General features: G+C 46.3%; 1 protein-coding gene across 1 annotated transcript; it reads right to left on the minus strand.

Annotated features, from left to right (window-relative positions):
• Window positions 1-1,617: 1,617 nt before the first annotated feature.
• LOC127333784 (protein C2-DOMAIN ABA-RELATED 7-like) lies at window positions 1,618-3,935 on the minus strand. The gene is made up of 3 exons (XM_051360216.2): window positions 3,657-3,935; window positions 2,368-2,463; window positions 1,618-2,142 (listed from the first exon to the last, which is right to left on the minus strand). The coding sequence occupies exons 1-3, from the start codon at window positions 3,777-3,779 to the stop codon at window positions 1,855-1,857; spliced, it is 507 nt and encodes a 168-aa protein (XP_051216176.1). The 5' UTR covers window positions 3,780-3,935; the 3' UTR covers window positions 1,618-1,854.
• Between the last annotated feature and the right edge of the window lie 20,202 nt (window positions 3,936-24,137).

A 24,137-nucleotide genomic window follows, 5' to 3' on the forward strand; every position in this document is an offset into this window, starting at 1 on the left:
CATATCAACAGAAATGAAGATCTCACGATTGTCTACACTCTTAAAGACTTATAGGGCTTTGGCCTTCTCCTCTTTTGAGACTGCCATTGTGTTTAGCCAAGCCACGCAGTTCTTGATTGAGTACTCATCCACATTCTTTGAATCATCATTTGCAGTATCGATTTGCTTGCTCTCCACCTGCTTCGTCTTTATCTCAATGTACTTCTCCATCGTAGCAGCAATGTCTCCATTTGTCCGGCGCTTCTTGGGGTCATTTTTAGTGCTTGTTGATGGTGCAGGCACCGTGGGTTGAGCCTCCCAGTTCCCAGCAATGCAGTACTGTATCAAAATAAATCAGTAGTGATCCAAAACAGAATAGGGCTTTTGTACTGAACAACTACAGGACAACACTACCAAATAAAACAGGGTAACAAGGTTGGAAAAGTAAAGCTTCCACAACATAATCACCTCAGCTTTTTTTTTCCGGAAATAAAGGGACAGAACCACAAGGACAAATGCATTACTAAGCATTACCAAGCATTTTTATTTCTAATCATTTTCGAAATGGAAAAAGCTACCAGTTCTATGTATAAAAAGATACCAGTTCTAAGTACTATGCATTAAAACCCACAGGGATACATACATAACTCTGACTACTTCTAATCAGTTTAGCTTCCAGGTTCTTATCAGACCTGATGTATCTCACTGATAACAGGTTCTTATCAGAAAAATTAGTATTGAGGAGACATCTTACTAAACACAAACACATTTGGCATGCACCTAGCTAAACACAAATATTACTGAAGGTGTCATCCTATCCAAAACCCCACTAGTTCATGGTCCTGTTTGGTGTCAATGGCATGCATGGGTTCGGTGCTCTGTAGTTTGGTAGGATGGCTGTCAATGGATGTGTGCATCGATTGATGCAGAGGCTGGGGCGATGCTCCCATATCTAAAAAAAAAGGATGGCTGTCACTTTCTTACAAGGACGCTCTCCTTTCCTTCTCCCATTATTTTTTTCTCTTTCTTCCTCTTGTAAATCTAGGGGAACCAGTAGCAGGATAGTAGATCATGGTTGGGAACCAGTAGGCTCCTAGAGGTACGAACTTTAGCTGTTTAGAGATGGACGGATCAGCAAGAAGAGGGAGGAAGCATGGTGCCAGACTGATCCATGCCGATCAGGTCACAAAGGGGAAGGGGAGAACGAGGGTGAGAGGATCTTACCAACTGACAGTCAGAGATGCAGGAGATCTGGAGCTTCCTCGGATAGGTCTTCGGTCGGGCTCCTCTCCTCCAGCCGGCCACCGTCGGCGTCAGCATCGAGGAGCTCCTCTCCTCCAGCCGGCCACCGTCGAGTCTCCACTGAATTACATAGAAGTCACACACTAAGGCGCCACGAGTGGATGTCAAATTAGTGCGTCCACCAGTATTTAGTTTAACTTTGAGCTAAATACCAGTGGTCGCATTAGTTTTTACATCCATTGCAAGCAGCCCCTACTGAATCTCGTCTGGAGATTATCCACATTAGCCTCCTTATTTGTACTCTCAATTTTACAACGGTCCAGTATGATGTTTATGTAAACAAATGACCACCCCAAATCCGGAATTAAGCTCTGGACTGTTACTTCTCACTACAGCTGACACAAAGGGTGCAGTTTCTTGTTTATTCACCTTCAAACACAAATTCACAACCACACTAGGATGTAGTACAAATACAGTGCACACATCACACTAAAAAGAAACAACCCACACACACCTCATACAATGCAAACCAAATATCCACACACTGTTTACAAAGGTGACACCAGGAACATGTACCAACAATAGCTGTAGTTTCAAGAAACCAGGTAGCAATAACATTCAGTCAGGAACAGCTTACAGAGTAACGCCAGGGACGTGAACCCACTCCAGCTGCAGCACGACAGAGCCACTGTCAACGTTCTTCAGTTTCAGAATCAAGTCCTGGACGACCTTGCCATTCTTCCACGTGACGTGGCTCTCACTGCCAAGGTAATTTGTGCCTACCGGGTATAAAGTTTTGACTCTTGTTCCATCAGAGGCATGCTTCAGGTCCAGCTTTGCGGCATCATAGATGTCAGTGACATTAAACTCAGCCACTCCCAAGCTGTCATCGGTCGTGAATTTGTCCTCGTCAAAAACCTCCTGCATGATGTTTTTACCCGTTGGAAACATAAGTGTTCAGTTCATTTCTACACCAATCATCTGTGGTCCTATGGTGCAAATGGCACCCTATATATCCATGCTTTAACGAAGAGGAAAATACACACACACATATATATTTATATGTGCACAAATAGTTTCCATATGCTCCATGTGCACATATAGTGTAGATCTCACTTCACAAAGGATTCCAAATAGCAAACTTACAAGTTTCACTGGCTTTGTAGGATATGTTACAGGGAGCAGCAGTACTTCATTCCATAGAGGATTGGAATTCTTCTTCTGAACACTAGTCGTCACTCTCTACACCGTGAGGAAGAATAAAATTTAATTGAGACAGATATAGAAGGAAATTCATAGTAATGGTGACAAATTGGATAGGTATCCATCTCAGAAAACTATGGTTTGTATAGTAAACAGTGTATAATAATGAACTGAAAATCTGTCATCATCAAGACTGGTGTGCAGTCCCTGTTCAGAATTAAGAACATTCAACTGCTCTACCAAAGGCACACAGACATTTCCACAAGAGGATAAAATAGCATCAGAACTCATCCAAAAAAATTATCGAGTCATTATGTTACGCTTTGGCTAGGTAATCATGCAGCGCAGTAGTATGGGCTAAGTCCTTTATAACACACCACAATATAATCTTAAAAAAACTATAAGAGCACGACACTCCATGATCTATTTTAGCAAAGCCATGTTAGCTAAACATGTCGTATGAGTTACCCACCGACATACCATGCGACCATAGAATATGTTATATTGATTAACATATCAGTCTATGAATTATCAAGTGACACTTTGTACTAGTTCACATTGACTTTCTACACATCTGTATGATTAGGCAAGTTATGATTTTTTGTTCGTTTAGGTAAATGTTGCATATTTGCTATAGGTCAGTCTTAATTAACAGGATATATATAACATCACAGTTTTCTTCTTTAGGGGTGAACTTTTTATGATTTGTTAAATTGCTATTCTGCTCGTCAGTTCAACAACCAAGCAGCCTATCGGTCAACACAGTTTTCTGACAAAAGCAGATCCTTATTTCAAGGTAAAATTATCGCAGGATTTGGTGCACTGCTCAATTGAGTTCAACATAGAACGAAATATAAGATGGCTTGTTTGCAGACAAGGCCTAAACGCCTAAATGAATGAGTCCTGCAATCCCAGAACCAACTTCGGAACTACAATCTGATTCAAATTAATCACTTCGAAACCTGTTAATAAGGTGTCAATCCGCTTCGCTCCAGCAGTCCAGCATAATTGTCATCTGAAAAAAAAAAGATACGCCAGAGAACCTAAAGATACGCTTCTCCTAAGCATGTTATTCTATCGAACATCTCGTGAGCACCAACGGAGATCACCGTGTTCACCAGCGCGTGGCAATAGATGGCTTCTCCGTCAAAACGGGTGTCAAAGATTGAGGAGGATCCATCACAGCAATGCGAAGAAAAAGGAAAGAAATGCTGGGAAGGGGAGGGGTCGACCTGGGAACCGTAGGAGAGGACGACGTAGGTGTCGCTGGTTTTGGTGAGCGAGTCGGCGATGACGAGGTTCTGTCCCCGCACCACGCGGACGCTGAGCTTCCCGATCACATCCTCTGACGCCATAGCGGAGACGGTGCTGGGTTTTTCAAACGAATTCTTGGCTTGGAGCAGGGTGAGGGGAGAGAATTAGCAGGTGGCAGGGTGGATGGATGCGACCAATAACTGGCTGTCTGCAGCAGGTTATAGCCAGCTCAGTCCTCTAACGAGACAGCTCCTTGTAGGGCACGGCGGCAGCGACACATGCATGCTACTCGAATATCGTTTGACGCGTCTTTTTGAAACACAAGAGCATCTCGTCCCCAAATCATCCCAAACGATGGATCGAGCGAATTCGGGACGCGTTTTCTTCATGTTGGAGATGTAGCTTTTCAGTCCCGTCCCCAAACGCGCCCCCAAAATAAATAAAAATATACGAAAATATTTTTTTATTTAAATTTGATTTTATTTTACAAGTTTAAATGTAAATGGCTAGATTATGGCCTACTGGCCGCCCGGCGGTGCGTTCGATGGCCCCGCCCTGTCCACTGGTAGAAAAACAGGCTTCGGGTGAGCCCCATAAGTCGCGAAGCTGTAGGAACCGCGACTAATGGGACCTTTAGTCGCGGTTCGGGAGGCGAACCGCGACCAAAGGCCTGGGCCCAGGGCGCTCGGTGGCCAGCCGGTGCACGTGGGGGTCTTTAGTCCCGGTTGGCCTGGCCAACCGCGACTAAAGGTGCTCGAAGGCCTTTAGTCGCGGTTGAGCCAACCGGGACTAAAGCCCCCTATATATACCCATCCAAGCAGCCAACACTTAGCCATTTGGTGCCATTCTCTTCACAAACTTCACAAGTGGGTGTTAGGTTTGCTTTTGGTTCCTCTTATGCACATAAGGTGTTTGATGAAATGCCCCAAGAGCATGAAACAAACATGATATGAAGTGTTGGAGCCACACTTGAGCTTTCTCATTTATTTTTTCCTCCTCGATCGCGGTTAGCAACTTGAACCTTTGATGTGTCGTTGATAAAATGTGCATGTGCATGTGTGTAGTTCATTGTTTAATTTATATTGTTTGTAGCTAGTTAGTTTAACAAATGCATGATGGTTAATTATATATTTTATATTATAATAATGCGGATGAATCGACAATGGATGTACGGTAACCGACTCTCCGGCGAGTTCGGTACGGGTTTGAAAGGTTTCCTAGTACAGGCACATGCGAACAAGCGGTGGGGGTTTTGTTATCTGTCCATGTGTTAAATGTAAGAATCAGAATGGTTACTCTTCCTCAAGAGATGTTCATATGCACCTGCTTCGGCACGGTTTCATGCCAAGCTATAATTGTTGGACCAAGCATGGAGAAAGAGGGGTTATAATGGAAGAAGATGAAGAAGGGGATGATTTCATCGATGAAAGCTATCTTGCTCATTTCGGTGATACTTTCATGGAGGATGCGAAGGTGAAGGGGAAGGTGAAGGGGAAGGTGAAGAAGAGGCACGTGATGATCCCGTTGATGATCTTGGTCGGACCATTGCCGATGCACGGAGACGCTGCGAAACTGAAAAAGAGAGGGAGAATTTGGATCGCATGTTAGAGGATCACGGGAAGGCGCCCTGTACCGGATGCGATGATGGTCCGAAAAAGCTGGGCTGCACACCTGGATTTGGCCGAGATGGAAGGCACAGGCAGGTGTAGCCGACTCGGCATTTGAAAACTTGCTTTGAAAATGTTGAAGAATATGTTTCCAAAGAATAACGAGTTGCCCACCACTACGTACGAAGCAAAGAAGGTTGTCTCGCCCTCTAGGTTTAGAGGTTACGAAGATACATGCATGCATCAACGATCGCATCCTCTACCGCGGTGAATACGAGAATTTGAATGAATGCCCGGTATGCACCGCATTGCGTTATAAGATCGAGGCGATGACCCTGGTGACGACGATGTTGAGGGCCGAAACCCAGAAGAGGGTTCCCGCCAAGGTGATGTGGTATGCTCCTATAATACCACGGTTGAAACGTCTGTTCAGAACAAACAACATGCCAAGTTGTTGCGATGGCACAAAGAGGACCGTAAGTCGGACGGGGAGTTGAGACACCCGCAGATGGAACGCAATGGAGAAAGATCGACAGAGAGTTCAAAGATTTTGCAGCTGACGCAAGGAACATAAGATTTGGTCTAAGTACGGATGGCATGAATCCTTTTGGCGAGCAGAGCTCCAGCCATAGTACCTGGCCCGTGACTCTATGCATCTACAACCTTCCTCCTTGGTTGTGCATGAAGCGGAAGTTCATTATGATGCCGGTGCTCATCCAAGGTCCGAAGCAACCCGGCAACGACATCGATGTGTACCTAAGGCCATTAGTTGATGAACTTTTACAGCTGTGGGGCAGACCTGGTGTCCGTGTGTGGGATGAGCACAAAGAAGAGGAATTTGACCTACGAGCGTTGCTTTTCGTAACCATCAACGATTGGCCTGCTCTTAGTAACCTTTCGGGACTGTCAAATAAGGGATACAATGCATGCACGCACCGCTTACATGAGACTCGAAAGTGTACATTTGCCAAATTGTAAGAAGAACGTGTACCTTGGGCATCGTCGATTTCTTCCGAAAGGTCATCCAAGAAGAAAGAAAGGCAAGCATTACAACGGCAAGGCAGATCACCGGCCGAAGCTGCGGAACACACTGGTGCTAAGGTATTTGATATGGTCAAGGATTTGAAAGTCATCTTTGGAAAGGGTCCTGGCGGACAACAGTTCCGAAGGGAGCCGACGGCACGTAGCCATGTGGAAGAAGAAATCTATATTCTGGGAGCTAGAATATTGGAAAGTCCTAGAAGTCCGCTCTGCAATCGACGTGATGCACGTTACGAAGAATATTTGCGTGAACATCCTAAGCTTCTTGGGCGTGTATGGGAAGTCAAATGATACAAAGGAAGCACGGCAGACCGACAAAGTTTGAAAGACCCCGATGACCGGCATCCGGAACGGTTTCAAGGTCGTGCCGGCCTACGCTACGACCAAAGAAGAGAAGGTCATCTTTTTTGAATGCCCGAGCAAGATGAAGGTCCCGTCAGGATTCTCGTCCAATATAAAGGGAATAATAAACATGGCGGAGAAAAAGTTCCAAAACCTGAAGTCTCACGATCGCCACGTGATTATGACGCAATTGCTTCCGATTGCTTTGAGGGGCTCCTGCCGGAAAATGTTCGAGTAGCCATTGTGAAGCTATGTGCATTCCTCAATGCAATCTCTCGTAAGGTAATCAATCCAGAAGTTCTACCACGGTTACGTAACGATGTGATCCAATGTCTTGTCGCTTCGAGTTGGTGTTCCCGCCATCCTTCTTCAATATTATGACGCACCTCCTGGTTCACCTAGTCGATGAGATTTCCATTCTCGGTCCCGTATTTCTACACAATATGTTCCCCTTCGAGAGGTTCATGGGAGTATTAAAGAAATATGTTCGTAACCGTGCTAGGCCGTAAGGAAGCATCGCCAAGGGCTATGGAAATGAGGAGGTAATTGTGTTTTGTGTTGACTTTGTTCCGGACCTTAAGCCGATTGGTCTTCCTCAATCGCGGCACGAGGGGAGACTAAGTGGAAAAGGCACGATCGGAAGGAAATCAATGATATGTATGGACGGCCATTCTCCGATCAAGCACACCACACGCTTCCGACCAATTCCAGCTTGGTGGCTCCGTACTTTGAGAAACACAAGAATATTTTACGCTCGGACAACCCCTGGGAAGCCCGAATCCTAGATTAGGAAGGCCCACATGGAGACTTTCGGCTTGGTTGAGAAAACATTTAATGAGTGACAATAAGGTTGTAGATCAGCTGTACATGTTGGCCAAGACACCATCTTCGACTATAACAACTTTCCAAGGGTACGAGATAAATGGGAATACATTTTACACGATCGCCCAAGATAAAAAGAGCACCAACCAAAACAGTGGTGTCCGCTTTGATGCAAGAACCGAGAATGGGCAAAAGGTCACATATTATGGTTACATAGAGGAGATATGGGAACTTGACTATGGACCCTCCTTTAGGGTCCCTTTGTTCCGGTGCAAATGGTTCAAGCTAACAGGAGGTGGGGTAAAGGTGGACCAGCAATACGGAATGACAATGGTGGATTTCAACAATCTTGGTTACCTTGATGAACCATTCGTCCTAGCGAAAGATGTCGCTCAGGTTTTCTATGTGAAGGACATGAGTAGCAAACCGAGGAAACGGAAAGATAAGAAAACGATCAGTACATCATGCGATGATCCAAAGCGCCACATTGTTCTTTCAGGGAAAAGAAACATCGTGGGAGTGGAGGACAAGACAGACATGTCAGAAGATTATAATATGTTTGCTGAAATTCCGCCCTTCAAAGTGAACACCGACCCAAGCATTAAGTTAAATGATGAGGATGCTCCATGGATACGGCACAATCGTAAGCAAGCAGGGACACAAGGGAAGAAATGATGTGTAATAATTTATTGTACCAAACTTTGTTGAATGAATCATGTGAATTATATTACCCGTGATGTGTTTGGTGTCCATTTTCGAATGATTCAATTGACTCGAGATAGCACTGATGATACATGAAATTTGGAGTGACTAAGTCATACTCCTGCATACATGAAATTTGGAGTGACTAAGTCATACTCCTGCATATAGGAAATTTGGAGTGACTAAGTCATACTCCTGCATACATGAAATTTGGAGTGATTTAGTCATACTCCTGCCTAGGCGTATAATATGCATACTCGTAGCCTTCATAGCCGCCGCCGTTGTACTGGTAGTCGTCGCCTTCTAAGTTGCCGGCGTCGTCATCGCTGCTGTCGTCGCTGTCGTCGGGCGGCGCTCGTGGCTCGAACTGAGGGTAGCGCAGGCGGGGGATATCGCCGGCCGTGATGTAGTCCATGACGCTCTGCAGAGTCCGGCCGTACCACCATAGCCGACGGCCGGCCTCGTGGAAGTTTCCAGGAGGCAGACCGTCCTCCTCATACCTGGCGAGCGCCCTCTCACGCCGATTGATGAAGAAGGCGTCCCAAGTATGCTGGTTATCGGGATGCCAGCGGGGATTCATCCGCTGCTCCGGCGTGAGGTCGAGGTAGTAGTGGTTCGTGATGGCCGCCCGGCGCGCAGTACCCTGAGGGACGGGAGGGACCGGCACGCCGCCGGCGCTTAGGCTCCAGCCGGCAGGGACGCGGTAGCCCGGAGGGCAAGGGTAGTTCGAGGCGCAAAGCTCCTCCACCTGCTGGTAGGTTAGAGTGGGTGCGGTGGAAGCCATGAGAGAGTGATGAGAGATTGTAGAGATGATAATGCTGGCCAAGCCGGGCTACCTATATGTAGTGACAAATAGCAGGAAAAATGGGAGCGGGAAGACAGGAGGCGGGAAGAAAGAGGCGGGGAGAAAGTGGCAGGAAGAAATTGGCGGGAAAAAATTGGCGGGAAGAAAGAGGCCGGAAGAAATTGGCGGGAAACAATTGGCGGGAAGAAAGAGGCGGGAAGACAGGGAAGAAATGGCGGGAAGACGAGGAGGGAAGAGGGGGTCGGCGGAAAGAGGCGGGAAGAGGGGGCCAACGAACTTTTGAATTGAATTAGTTTTATTTTTATGAATTTTTGATAATTTGTATTTTTAAAATTTTGAATTGAATTAGTTTTATTTTTATGAATTTTTTGATATATTATATGTATTTTAAACATTTTGAATTGAATTAGTTTTATTTTTCTTAATTTTTTGATATATTATTTGTATTTTTAACATATTGAAATGAATTAGTTTTATTTTCCTGAATTTTTTCATACATTATTTGTATTTTTAACATTTAGAAATGAATTAGTTTTAATTTTCTGAATTTTTTGATATAATATTTGTATTTTTAAGATTTTGAATTGAATTAGTTTTATTTTTCTAAATTTATTGATATATTATATGTATTTTTCAGATTTTGAAATGAATTAGTTTTATTTTTCTTAATTTTTTGATATATTATTTGTATTTTTAACATATTGAAATGAATTAGTTTTATTTTTCTGATTTTTTTGATATATTATTTGTATTTTTAAGATTTAGAAATGAATTAGTTTTATTTTCCTGAATTTTTTCATACATTATTTGTATTTTAACATTTAGAAATGAATTAGTTTTAATTTTCTTAATTTTTTGATATAATATTTGTATTATTAAGTTTTTGAATTGAATTAGTTTTATTTTTCTGAATTTATTGATATATTATATGTATTTTTCAGATTTTGAAATGAATTAGTTTTATTTTTCTTTACTTTTTGATATATTATTTGTAATTTGAAAAAGAAAAGTAATTTGAAAAAGAAAAGTAATTTGAAAAAGAAAAGTAATTTGAAAAAATACCTTTAGTCGCGGTTGGCCTCGCCAACCGCGACTAAAGGGTATTTTTCCGCGGGAAACGAAAACCCGGCGAAAATACCCTTTAGTCGCGGTTTGGGTGGCCCACCCCCACTAAAGGGTACCCTTTAGTCGCGGGTCGCCTCCCCAACCCCGAAAAAAAGGGGGGGGGGGGTTATAAATACGCGCGCGGCGCCTGAGCGGCCAGTTCCTCTTCTTCTCCGCGCGAACGACGACTCTGCAGCTGCCCGCCCCGCCGATCGACCGCGCCGCCATCGCCCCGTTCCTAACGCCGCAGCCGCCGCCGCCGTCGCTCCTCACGCCGCCGTCGCCGCGCCCGAGCCGCCGAACGCGCGCCGCCCCGTTCTTCTTCGACCGCGCCGCCGTACGTCTCGCCGTTCTCCCCGACGCCAACAACCGCCGCCCGATCCCGCGCCGCTCGCCGCCGTTCCCGCTCGCAAGTCGCCGCCGCCACCGCGCGCCCCCACTCGCAGCGCCGCCGCGCTTGCCCGCCGAAGACGACCGCCGCCGCCGCCCATGCACCGTATACCGCGCGCTGCGGGAGAGAGAGAGAGGGCGGGGAGCGCCAGTACACGGCCGGCGCCCCTGCCTCTCTCTTTTTTTTTGTTTTTTTTTTGTTTTTTTAACTTAACTAAAAATTTGTATACTAACAAAATTTTGACTTAACAAAATTTAACAAATATGTAATATGTAACAAAATTTAACAAAAATTTACACATGTAATAGTATAATGTAACTAAAATTTTACTAAAATTTAGACTTAATGTAACTAACATTTTACTTAACAAAATTTAGACTTAATGTAACTAAAATTTTACTTAAATTTAGACTTAATGTAACTAAAATTTTACTTAACAAAATTTAGACTTAATGTAACTAAAATTTTACTTAACAAAATTTAGACTTAATGATCAAAATTTTACTTAACAAAATTTAGACTTAATGATCAAAATTTTAACTTAAGAAAAATTTTACTTAACAAAATTTAGACTTAATGATCAAAATTTTAACTTAACAAAATTTAGACTTAATGATCAAAATTTTAACTTAAGAAAAAATTTACTTAACAAAATTTAGACTTAATGATCAAAATTTTAACTTAACAAAATTTAGACTTAATGATCAAAATTTTAACTTAAGAAAAATTTTACTTAACAAAATTTAGACTTAATGATCAAAATTTTAACTTAACAAAATTTTATTTGGGATCGAGAGGGGGCGGCGAGGGTTATGTGTCCTCGGCACCGCCACCGCCCTCTCGGTCACCGCCACACCGGTCTCTCGGTCACGCGGTCACTGCGTCCCCCTTTCGCCACCGCCACCGGTCTCTCGGTCACGCGGTCACTGCGTCCCCCCTTTCGCCACCACCACCGTTCTCTCGGTCACGCGATCACTGCGTCCCCCCTCTCGCCTCCCTCGTCGCCCTCTCTCTTTATATGTAGAAGAGATATGATAATGCTGGCATATACACAATTAATTTGTTTTTACTACATGTTTTCAGGACTGACATATGGCGGACGATAGAGCTGACCCGATTCTGGACAACTATGATCCGGACGCTGAAGACCATATGTTCGGCATCATAAAAGGCGATATTCTATATGTGCCGACCGGAGAAGAAGAAGATGATATCTCTTCTTATCTGAACCTTGAGGGTGAAGATGAAGGGCGCCGTCAGCAAGCAGATGATGCCGAAGAAACGTCGATAAACGACGATCTTCAATTGGAAGTAGCAACCACCTCCGGCGCCGAGGTATATATATATATACATATTGAGCGTCTGGTGATACAAACTAACTGATTTGAATAAATGTGTGTGTACTAACGCGTGCGACTCTCTTTCTTATTTTAGCCCTCGGCCGGATCGTCGAAAAAATCGAGTACGTCGTCAAAACGTGGCGCAACCAAGACGATGAAACCAAACGAAACATGCACCATCGATGTTGTCGATGAAGAAACCGGCAGGCCGCTGGAGCCCAGCAAGAACGCCACCAAGTTTGTCAGCCAATGCGGAGCCGTTGTTAGAGACAACGTCTCGATCACCGTCCAGGAGTGGAATGAGCCAAAGAAGGCACGTCTTGGTTTCACTTTTGTCGATAAGAGAACAAAAAAAGATTGCTTCAAGAAGCTTATGGAACATTTCGTTCTACCTCCGGAATACCGCAGATACGATGAGGCAGGTAACAAGATTCAGGAAAACAAGGAGAGGTGCAAGCTAGTCAAACAGTTCGCTCTTTCTAAGATGGCCAACGCATTCCGGAAATACAAGCAAAATCTAGCCCATGACTTTGTCAAGCAGGGCAAGACTCCGGATTTCACAGGACAATATGAGAAACTGCAACATGATTGGCCAGAATTTGTGAAGCAAAAGAAATCGGAGCAGTTCCTTGAAATATTGAAAAAAAATAAGGAGAATGCGGCCAAGAAGGAGTACAATCATATTATGGGGCCAGGAGGGTATCGCTTTTGGCAGCCTAAGTGGGAGAAGATGGAGAACGAGCTGAGGGCGCGAGGAATCCGTCCAGGTACGGAGGGATGGGACCCAAGGGCCAAAAGCTGGTGGTACGGGCATGGGGGATCGCTGAACCCGGAGACAGGGGAATGTGTTTATCAGGGCAAAATAATTACACCCACCCAAAAGCTTATTGAGGCAATGAGGGATGCTCAAGAGGGGAGGATCAAGTTCAACAGAGAGAACGACGCCCTGACAAAAGCCCTCGGGAATCCTGAACACGGAGGACGTGTACGAGGCATGGGGCCCATTCCGTGGAAAGTAGGGTTCCCCCAGAACGATGACCCGTACGGTTACAGAAGCCGTAAGAGAAAGATGGATCGGGATGCAGATGTTGTGGCGAAGTTGGTAACGGAAATGGATGTGATGAAGAAAACCGTGAGTGTACTAGTAGCCGAAAGAGATGCAGCTCGGGCGCAGCATGAAGATCATCCAATGGATCTCGGAAGCCAGCAGCGGAGAAGAAGCAGCGTGGCTTCCACGGAGGCCTCACCGGCTGGTGCACCGACGATAGAAATTACTGCACTGGAGCCTCTGGTGGTCGAAATTACTGCACCGGAGCCTCCTCGCTACCCCGTGGACGATATAAAGGAGATGAAAGAATGTCATCTGTATTATCCTATCGGGAACATGTCCATGAAGGTAGCCATCGGCAGTGCTTTGCCACCTGGAGCACTCCACCACAACAACCCCATTCAAGATGGCTATGCTCGTGTCACGGTGGAGGAGATAGTCCAAGGGTTTGAGGACCTGGACATTGACATTGCTACACCTGAAGGGGTGAAAAGACTTGGAGATGTCAAGCGCCAGTTCATTCTATGGCAGAAGAAGTTTATCAAGTTTCCAGGCGAGGCGCCAACAAGTACACCCCCCTACGGTGGTGGTGGTGGCGGTGGCGGTGGCGGTGGCGGTGACGGTGGCGGTGGCGGTGACGGTGGCGGTGGTGGTGGTGGTGGTGCTTCACCTAATACACCTCATTCACGTCAGCCGACGCCGCCCCCCAGTCCTCGTCCGGCGGGTGATCAGACACCGGTACCGCCCCCCAATCCACCTCCGGCGAAGAAGCAGAAGCAGTCCTGGGTTATTAACCCGGACCCTTATGTACCTAGAACCACAAAGATACCAGAGCCATCACTGAAGCCTCTCCCCACGAGGCCTTGGGAACGTAGTGCCGAGGAAGTCGACGCACACGCGGCTGCTGATTTAGAGAAATGGAAGGCGGCCTGCAAGAAGAAAAGAGAGCCCGAGCCCAAGCCAGTATTTTCTGATGATCAAAAGAAGTGGGCTAAGTCATTTTTGAACACACCGTCCCAAGCCGCGAAGAATCTGCCTGACGACTATGCACGTGAACTAAAGAATCAGGCACGCATATTCAAGGAGAAGAATGAGGAGGCCGATAAAGCGGAATTACAAAGTGCACAAAGCGGGAAACGAGTTGTTGCCCAGCTCGGGGAACAAAGTAAACAATCGATTGCCCCGCTTATAGTGACAGCCGCCGGTCCGGATGCCCCCGAAATCATAGAAGCTGCGGCAGACAGGATTGACCGTAACGAGTGCCAGAGAACAAGCGGCCAACTTAGGTATTACTCTTCGTGAACTGTTAGGCCTTGATGAGGCGCCAGTGAAGGAGGTAGTACTTACATATGTGAAGAATGGGCCTCTCGTCGAGCCTGCGCAGGAAGAGGATCTACCTCCACAAATGAAAGGTCTACTGAACTGGTACAAGGGTTACATAAAACATAAAAACGCCAAAGATTATATTGATGCGGAAGTGGGTTATGAGCATCACTTCAAACAATACGTGTACAAATTCATCCGAGTGAATTGTTCCAGCTTTTCAATCTGCGCGAGCTCGACAAATCTATCATCACTGCTACGTTCTGTAAGTGATTTATTTCTACCCCATCTCGTTCATATTGCTCGCACTATATATATATATATATATATATATATATATATATATATATATATATATATATATATATATATATATGTCCTAACTATATTGTTGTGTCCGCTTATTATACATGCAGATTGAAGATTAAGGAATGCAGAGTAAGGAGCATCCATGATGTTGGGTTCATTGACCCACACATCGTTAATGGATATACGTTAAAGCATCACCCCGCCGACGTGGAGAAAGACCTGTGGCGGTTTCTTGATAAGCAGGAACTCAAAAGTGATATTCTATTTCCTTACCATTTTGGGTGAGTGTTTATGTCTTGAGCACATTCTCTTTTGTTTACTCCATGCATGGTATGTGGCTGGCTAATCAATGAGTTATGCATGACGTACTGTGCATGTATCGTGTTCGCAGGTTCCACTGGATTCTGCTAGTGATTAAAATTGACAAATCAGAATGTCTCATCCACGACTCTCTGGATATGGATAAGGCGGAGTGGGCCGACATGAGACAAATGCTTCAAAAGTAATTGTTTTCATTCATTTGCGCTCTATATCGATCGGCCTATTTCGTTCATTTCCTAATTAAGCTTCAAGTAATGAACTAATAACTCTCTTGTTCATTTAATTTTCTTTGCCTCGTAGGGTTTGGAGACGGTTCTCAGATACAAAGGTCGGTGAATTCAAGAAAGAGCTAAATTTCATGCGGTCAAAGGCTAAGAATGGTAGCGATATGCAGCCACCGGAACCAATGTGTGGATACTATGTTCGTGAGATGATCCGGAGATACACCTCTGAGCGCGTTCCGAGTGATCTCAATGCTCAGAGGAATCACCTCCGGTCGATGCTTAGTCCAGAAGCTCGCTTCCGACCACTTCAAGAGGAACTAGCTGGATGGTTCAGGAGGGAAGTCCTCCATCCTAAAGGAGAACACCATTGCGACGACGTAGAACTATACATGCATTAAATTATGTATGGAAACTTGTTCAAACTTGTATATGGTCATCCGATGATATTGAATATATATTTTATATTCCTCTTGAATTCTTTTTGGTTATAATTTCAAATTTGTTTGAAATTGTACATTCATATGCATGTATATATGTAGTACCGTAGAATATGTGAAACTCCTTCAAAATTACAATAAAGCACAAAAGAAATAAAACAATATACAAATTAAACACAAAATATGTTTAGGGGGGGCAGGGGGGGCAGGTTTAGGGGGGGCCGGAAACCCTAAACCTTGCGGCGGCCTTTAGTCGCGGTTGGCCAGAAGAACCGCGACTAAAGGTCCTCCGCCCGGACGGCCGCCTGGCACCCACGTGGACGGGCCTTTAGTCGCGGTTCGTAAGGAACCGCGACTAAAGGGGGGGCCTTTAGTCGCGATACTTTGGTCGCGGTTGCGCAACCGCGACTAATGGCAGTTGCGAACCGCGACCAAAGGCCCTTTTTCCACCAGTGGTCGTTGCCCCCCTCCGCCGCAACTCCTGCGCCGCGCGCCGCCTCGCCCTACGGAGCGTGACGAGAAGATGACGGTGTTCGTTCAACGTGTCATCGCCTGCCCTCCCCATCTGCTCCGCTTGGAAGGAGAGTTTGACGGCACGGTGAATCTGCTCCTCTTCGCAGGTACGAGCGTCGTCCTCCACACTAGTAGGAAAACCCTTATAGGCGGAGCTTATTTCTGTGGCGCACCACTAAAAATGCGCCACAGAATATTATTTTGTGGCGCACCATTCTTGGTGCGCCACAGAAATAGCTTAATTTTGTGGCGCACGCTTGGGTAGTGCGCCACAGAAACTATGTGGGGCCCACATCCTGCCACCACCATTTATTACTGTAGGTATTTCTGTGGCGCACATGTCGTGCTGCGCCACAGAAATAACTTTTCTGTGGCGCACTGGCTTTGGTGCGCCACAGAAGTAGTTGATTCTGTGGCGCACCTTCTCCGGTGCGCCACAGAATTAAGGGACTTATATCATCTCGCGCGCCCGTGCCCTCCCCCGCCTGTTCACCTCTCCCCTCCCGAGCCCCTCCCCTCTCCCCTCTCCCCTCTCCTCCGTGGTCGCCTGGATCCGCCACCGCCGCCTTCCTCCGTGGTCGCCTGGAGGATTCCTCCCCTCTCCCCTCTCCCCTCTCCTACGTGGTCGCCTGGATCCGCCGCCGCCGCCTTCCTCCGTGGTAGCCTGGATCCTCCATGGTCGTCACCGCCGCCGCCTTCCTCCGCGAGGGGCGCATGCCGCCGCGGTCCTCCCATCCCCGCCACCTGCAGCACAAGCTGCCCCTACGGCGAGGAGGGGCCGCCGCGAGGAGGGGCCTCCGTCGCGGCAAGGTGGAGGATCCGCCGCCGCCTCCTCCTCCTCCTCCACCCCTGCCGTCATCTTCAAGCTCGTCCTCCACCCCTGGCATCGGTGCTCTCTCTCCCCTCCCCTCATCTCCCTCTTAATTCCTCCTCCGCTGCCCCTATGGCTTGTGTTTGCAAGCTCTGGTGATCATTTGATCACCAATTGGTTGATAATTACTTACTACTTTCTCTATCTATGCATGTTGCTTGATATACTGTGTTGTTGCTTGATTTGTATAGCTTCTCACCATGTACTGGTGGTTGCTTATGCTTTGAAAAGCATATGAATGGATGCATGATGCTTGCCAAGCATCCCTGTTGCCTAGCAGTTGACTAATTCATTTATCTGTGAAACTTTATCTTGTTAATGTAGATAATTGAGATGAACTACTTTGCAGTAATGATTCTATTACTGTATTTACTTAAGCTAGATGGATGCCAACTATTGTTGGGGACCCTAGCTTCATTTTGAATCCTGTTGGGTAATGATAAGTGTGTAGGCTTGGTGGTTTGGATGGTTTGGTGGTTGAATTGGCCTTTGCAACATGAAGCTCGCTGGCTTGGTACATCAGCTGGGATGGTTTCCTTCCTAGTTCCATTTGGAAGATGCTACTATTCAATTGGTTGGCATAACCATGGTGACTTGAGTTGGTCAAATTCCTGGTCCTTGCCATTTGTACCAGGCTTCACTTGGTCTATGATTAAATGATGACCAAACATTGTTATTCCACCCTATGTGCTTGTGTTTGACATGGCTGTTGCTATGTCTCTGTACATATTTACTTGATGGATTCTTGTGAGCTTATGGTATGCTAAAATAGAGATATCCACATGAGGGGAACATGTAAATGAAGGCCACTGTGGTAACCTTTGAATAAAATGGGAAGTTTCGATGGTTTAAAAGAATAGGTGATGCTAGGTTATTAAGTTGGTTGTCAAGGTTGGTTTTATCTCGGTTAACTTGGATAGGCTATGTGTTCTTGCTTACTTATGCATATCCATCTCTCTGGATTGACTAGCTCAGGCTTGGCCTCTCTCTTGCCGACATCACTTGGTTACTACCAAGTGATGAATAATCCCTTATGGTACCCCAGCTTTGTTTTGAACTCAACTGAGTAATGATAAATTTCTATTTCTTGTGTTGGCTTTGATGAAAATAGAGATATCCACGGTAGGGGGATCATGTAAATGAATGCCACTGTGGTATCCTTTGAAGAAAAAGGACTGCTTCGATGGTTTTAAAAGGCTAGGTGGTGCTAGGTGATTCAGGTTGGCTACCAAGACTTGTCTCATCTGGTTAATGGGATATGCTATGTGTTGTTGCTTGTTTAGGCATATCTATCACTTACTGGATTTATTACTGGTTCTTGATTGGCCTCTCTTTTGCCAGCATCACTTGGTCTATATACCAAGTGATGAATAATCCCTTTGGAGCATCTGCTCCATGCATGCTATGTGTGTTTGAGCATCTTGACTTATGTCCCTATGATAATGGATCATCAAATGTTTCCCTTTGTGTGTGTGAGCTGCTTGTAGTGTCACTTGACTATTCAAGTTTCAATGTTGGTTACTTTTCCTCTAGTGCAAGAAATGGTTGAGCAGATGTTTATCCACTGTTGGCCTTTATTCTTGGGTAGCTCAAAGTGTCATGCACTTACCGGATCATCAAATGTTTCCCTTAATTTGTCCCTGGTTGCCTCCTTAATTGATGCCTTATGATCCAAATTACTATATTATTGGATTGAGTGATATGGCTACTGCTTGTTTGCTCTCCAAATGCTATATATGTGTATTTGACCATGCTTATGATGGATTTCTTTTAAGGACTCTAGCTAGATTAGAGGGGAAAAAGTTGCTGCTTTGTTGCCTATGATAATGGATCATCAAATGTTTCCCTTTGTCCCTGGTTGCCTCCTTAATTGATGCCTTATGATCCAAATGACCCAAGTCCCTTGCATGATCCCATTTGTCCCTAATGTTGCTTAAGATGAATAAATTCCCTCTAATCACCATTTGGAGATCAAGACTAGTTCTTGATTTCCATTAGCTAGACTCCAATATTAAAAATGTCTCCCAAATATGGAGACAAACATTTTAACATTACCCCAAGTGATTTACTTGTCGATGATTAGATGGTTGGTCGATCACTCGTACACTCGGGGGTGGAGCAAGTGAGGCTTGGTGTGATGGCACAAATATCAATATCTTGTGCATCCTACCTGGCCTCACTTACTCCATCCCTGGATGTTAATATTTGTTTCGACCAACAAAGTATGAGGCATTCCATTTAGTTCATATATACTAGCTACTTCTTAATTGCATTGGCCTTTCTTCCATTTTAGTGCCGATGATTAAATTGTTTGGTCACTTGTACACTGGGGTGGGGCCGGTGAGCTGGTGCGATGGCACAAATATCAATCTCTTGTGCATCCTACCTGGCCTCACTGACCCCATCCCGGAATGTTAATATTTCTTTCGACCAACAAAGTATGAGGCATATGATATCTAGTTGAGATACCACTTGGCTCTTTCTTCCATTTTAGTGCCGATGATTAGAATGTTTGGTCACCTATACGCCGCAATATACTTTGTAGACGAGCCCCCCCTTTTCCTGGCCGCCGTTCCGTGAACGAGTCCTTGACGAGACAACAACGCCGACATGCCTCTCCGCGCAGCACCACTTTTCTTCTCTCGCCGTCCAAGATGCGTGAACGAGTCCTTAATGCCAAGACGGTGCCAGCCTCCCTAGCATCATGCCGACCCCTGTTGTGGCGCGTCAGGCCGTGGCGATCCCGCGCCCGCACTCTCTGCAGGCGCGGGACACCCGGCTTGAAGCGCGGCAACACGGCCCGGCATAATGCTGGGCAGGCCGGCACGGTCTTTGCATCAAGGACTCGTTCAGCCGGACAGCGAGGACCGGCGTGGTTCTGCGCCGGAGATGCAGATCGGCGTTGTTGTGTCGTCAAGCACCCGTTGACGGAACGCCGACCGGGAAAGGGGGCCCTTCGCAAAGTATACGGCGGTGTATACTGCAACTATGGTTTCGACCATAGTATTTGTGTTGACCAACAATGTATGAGGCACATATTCTATTTTGTCATTCCATTTGCTTTGAGATTTTCAAAATGCCGATGATTAAAATGTTTGGTCACCGTACACTTGGGGGTGGCGTAAGTGAGCTGGTAAGATAGCACAAATATCAATCTCTTGTGCATCCTACCTGGCCTCGCTTACACCATCCCTAAATGTTAATATTTGTGTTGACCAACAATGTATGAGGCACTTATTCCATTTTGTCATTCCATTTGCTTTGAGATTTTCAAAATGCCGATGATTAAAATGTTTGGTCACCGTACACTTGGGGGTGGCGTAAGTGAGCCTGGTAAGATAGCACAAATATCAATCTCTTGTGCATCGGACTTGGACTCAAAGACGCCATCACTAAATGATAATATTTGTGTTGACCAACAATGTATGAGGCACTTATTCCATTTTGTCATTCCATTTGCTTTGAGATTTTCAAAATGCCGATGATTAAAATGTTTGGTCACCGTACACTTGGGGGTGGCGTAAGTGAGCCTGGTAAGATAGCACAAATATCAATCTCTTGTGCATCGGACTTGGCCTCACTGACGCCATCCCTAAATGTTAATATTTGTGTTGACCAACAATGTATGAGGCACTTATTCCATTTTGTCATTCCATTTGCTTTGAGATTTTCAAAATGCCGATGATTAAAATGTTTGGTCACCGTACACTCGGGGGCGGCGTAAGTGAGCCTGGGAAGATCGCACCAATCTCAATCTCTTGTGCCTCGGACTTGGTCTCACTTACACCGTCCCTGAATGTTAATATTTGTGTTGACCAACAATGTATGAGGCATTTATTCCATTTCTCTTGTGCATCGGACTTGTTGGTCTCACTTTCTTCCATTTTCATCATAGTAGGAACTGGATGAAGGACCCCGATGCAAGCGAGCCTGGTGGGTAGAGATGACGGAGCAAAGGAGGAACCGGATGAAGACTACTTTGTATCTCGAAATTGTGAATTTTGTATGAATTAAGAGTTGTATGCAAAACATTTGACACTTGCCACTATATATGTATCTCGATCGGGCTCTAAGTAATGTGATGATGATGTCTATGTTATATCTGTGCAATGTACATGATATTTATATTATATCTGAATGTTGCTGTATATAACCTGTGTATCTGTATTGTGTATCTGTATTGCTGTGTATAAACTGCATATGTATAGCAGGCAGCACAAAATCGTGTATAATACAAGCAAATTCTGTGGCGCACTTAGAACCAATTCTGTGGCGCACCCTTTTCTGTGGCGCACCTAAGAACAAGTGCGCCACAGAAACCTTAGTTCTGTGGCGCATGGGCAGGTGCGCCACAGAAACCTTATTTTTGTGGCGACGTTTCTGTGGCGCACCTCCCATGCGCCACAGAATCCATTTTTCGTGCGCCACTGATGAGGCTTTTCCTACTAGTGCCAGCTTCTTCTGCGACTCGAACAACTCGACGAGCGCTAGCTGCTGCGTCGCCGCCTCCTCCGGGTTCGACCCGTCATCCTCCTCCTCCGCCTCCGTCTCGTCGTCCTCCTCCTCCATTTGCGCCGCCGCAGCCGCTACCAACCATCCGCCTCCGCCGCCCAGGACGCCGCTTCCGCTGCCACCGCCTCCTCCCGCAGCTGCTGCTCCACCGCCTCCCACCGCTAACGCTCCACCGCTCCCGCCGCTGACGTTGATGGAGCTCAGGCGCTATCACTCGCCCATCTCCTCCACCCGGCGCCGACGCGCCTCTTCCCGCGTGGCGGCGTCGAACACCGCTATGGCGTCTGCTAGCGCCGCCTCCTCCCACGCTTCATTCTCTGCAGCTTCCGGGTCGACGTCGAACTCCTGCGGTGGTGGAGATGGAGGTGGAGGTGGAGACGGTGGCGGAGGCGGAGGCAACTGGCCGGCACCGGCGCGGTTCAGCATTGCGTAGGTTGTGCGTAGGCGACGAGGCATGTGCTTGCGGGGAGAAAGGGATGCCGGCGGCTATGGTGGCTACCATTGAACGGAGGAGGCCTTTTATAGACGCCGACGTCGTGAGAAGAGGCGGGAAGAGGCCAGAAGTGGCGGGAAGAAAGAGCGGGAACGCGCCGTGGCGTGCAAACGCTGGCGACGCGTGGAGGTTGTGCAGCGCCGAGGAGATGTCTTGCCTGCCCCTCCGTCTCCATTAAGTCAAAGCTGCGACGCTTCGTTCGTGAGTCACTGACGCTCCGGGCCCAGCACTCCCCGCCTCGCTTCTCGCTGTGTCTGGAGCGCCCGGAGCATCCCATGTGGACCGGGGACAGACTCGGGGTGCCGGATACCGTATTGGACCGCGCCAGACTAAAAGAGCCTTTGGGGCGCGCGGCTGAGAACGAAAAAATGTCCGGCGCGCCCCAAAATCTTTGGGGGATGTTTTGTTGGAGATATGCACAAGAGGCAATAATAAAGTGGTTATTATTATATCTTTGTATTTATGATAAATGTTTACATCCCATGCTATAATTGTATAAACCGGAAACATTAATACTTGTGTGTTATGTAAACATAAAAGAGTCCCTAGTAAGCCTCTTGTTAAACTAGCTTGTTGATTAGTAGATGATCATGGTTTCCTGATGATGAACATTGCATGTTATTAATAACAAGGTTATGTCATGGAGAGAATGATATAATGGACACACACCCATAATAAGCTCAACATAAGATCAAGTCATTAAGTCCATCTGGCTATAAGCTTTCGATACATAGCTACCTAGTCCTTCGACCATGAGATCATGTAAATCACTTACACCGGATGGGTACTTTGATTACATCAAACGCCACTGCGTAAATGGGTGGTTATAAAGATGGGATTAAGTATTCGGAAAGTATGAGTTGAGGCATATGAATCAAGAGTGGGATTTGTCCATCCTGATGACGGATAGATATACTCTGGGCCCTCAAGGTGGAATGTCATCTAAATTAGCTTGCAAGTATGTGACAAGGTCACAAGAGATGACATACCATGCTACAAGTAAAGAGTACTTGTCGGTAACAAGGTTGAACTAGGTATAGAGATACCGATGACCAAACCTCGGATAAGTAAAATATCGCGCGACAAATGGAATCGGTATTGTATGTTAATGGTTCATTCGATCACTAAGTTATCATTGAATATGTGGGAGCCATTATGGATCTCCAGGTCCCACTATTGGTTATTGATCGGAGAGGAGTCTCGATCACGTCTGCATAGTTCATGAACCGTAGGGTGACGCGCTTAAGGTTCGATGTCGTATAGTAGATTTGGAATATGAGATGGAGACCGAATGTTTTTCGGAGTCTCGGATGGGATCCAGGACATCACGAGGAGGTCCGGAATGGTCCGGAGAATAAGATTCATATAAGGAAAGTTAATTTCTGGGGTTCGGAAAAGTTCGGGAATTTTCCGGTGGAAGACCGAGAAGGTTTTGGAAGGTTCCGGAGGGTCCTCCAGTGGGCCCACGACCAAGGGAGGGGCCACATGAGCCAAGGGGGTGCAGCACAGCCCTAATGGGCCAGGCGCACCACACCCTCAAGGCCCAGGCCGGCCACCCTTTAGGGTTTCCCCAAAAACCCTAGGAGGGAAGACTTGGGGGGGGGGGGCGAGTCTCCCCCCCTCGCTCTTTGGCAACCGGCCCTAGGGCTTGGAGGAGGGGCCAAGGAAACCCTGGCCATCCTTCCCCCTATATAAAGAGGGGAGGGGGCAGGGGCGCATCCCTCCTTCACCCCTCCAACCCTAGCCACCCCTCTCCTCCTCCACCACCACCCTGTCGTGCTGCTGGGATTCCGAGGAGATCTACCACATCTCCGCTGCCCACTGGAACGGGGAGACGAAGGATTTCATCGACACCGTACGTGCGACCGAGTACGGAAGTGCTGCCGGATTGCAGCACCGGAACGACCGTCTACATCAACCACGAGATCTGATCTTGTTAAGGCTTTGGATCTTCGAGGGTTAGTCTCTCTTCTCTCTCATTGCTCCGTTCTCATATATTAGATCTTGGCTTTTTCCATAGATTGGATCTTGAATTTATTCGTCTTTGCGGCAGAATTTTTTTGTTTTCCATGCATCGAACCCATCAGTGGTATCAGAGCCGTGTCTATGCATAGATCTGTTGCACGAGTAGAACACAATGGTTTTATGGGCGTTGATGCTTTTGTTGTCGCTTTCTTTTCGTGTACTTTGCATGCGGGATGGGGGGATGAAGCGGCCCGGGCTAACCTTACATGACCACGTTCATGAGAATTGA

The sequence above is a fragment of the Lolium perenne genome, chromosome 2 (assembly GCF_019359855.2).
Source record: "Lolium perenne isolate Kyuss_39 chromosome 2, Kyuss_2.0, whole genome shotgun sequence".
NCBI lineage: Eukaryota > Viridiplantae > Streptophyta > Magnoliopsida > Poales > Poaceae > Lolium > Lolium perenne.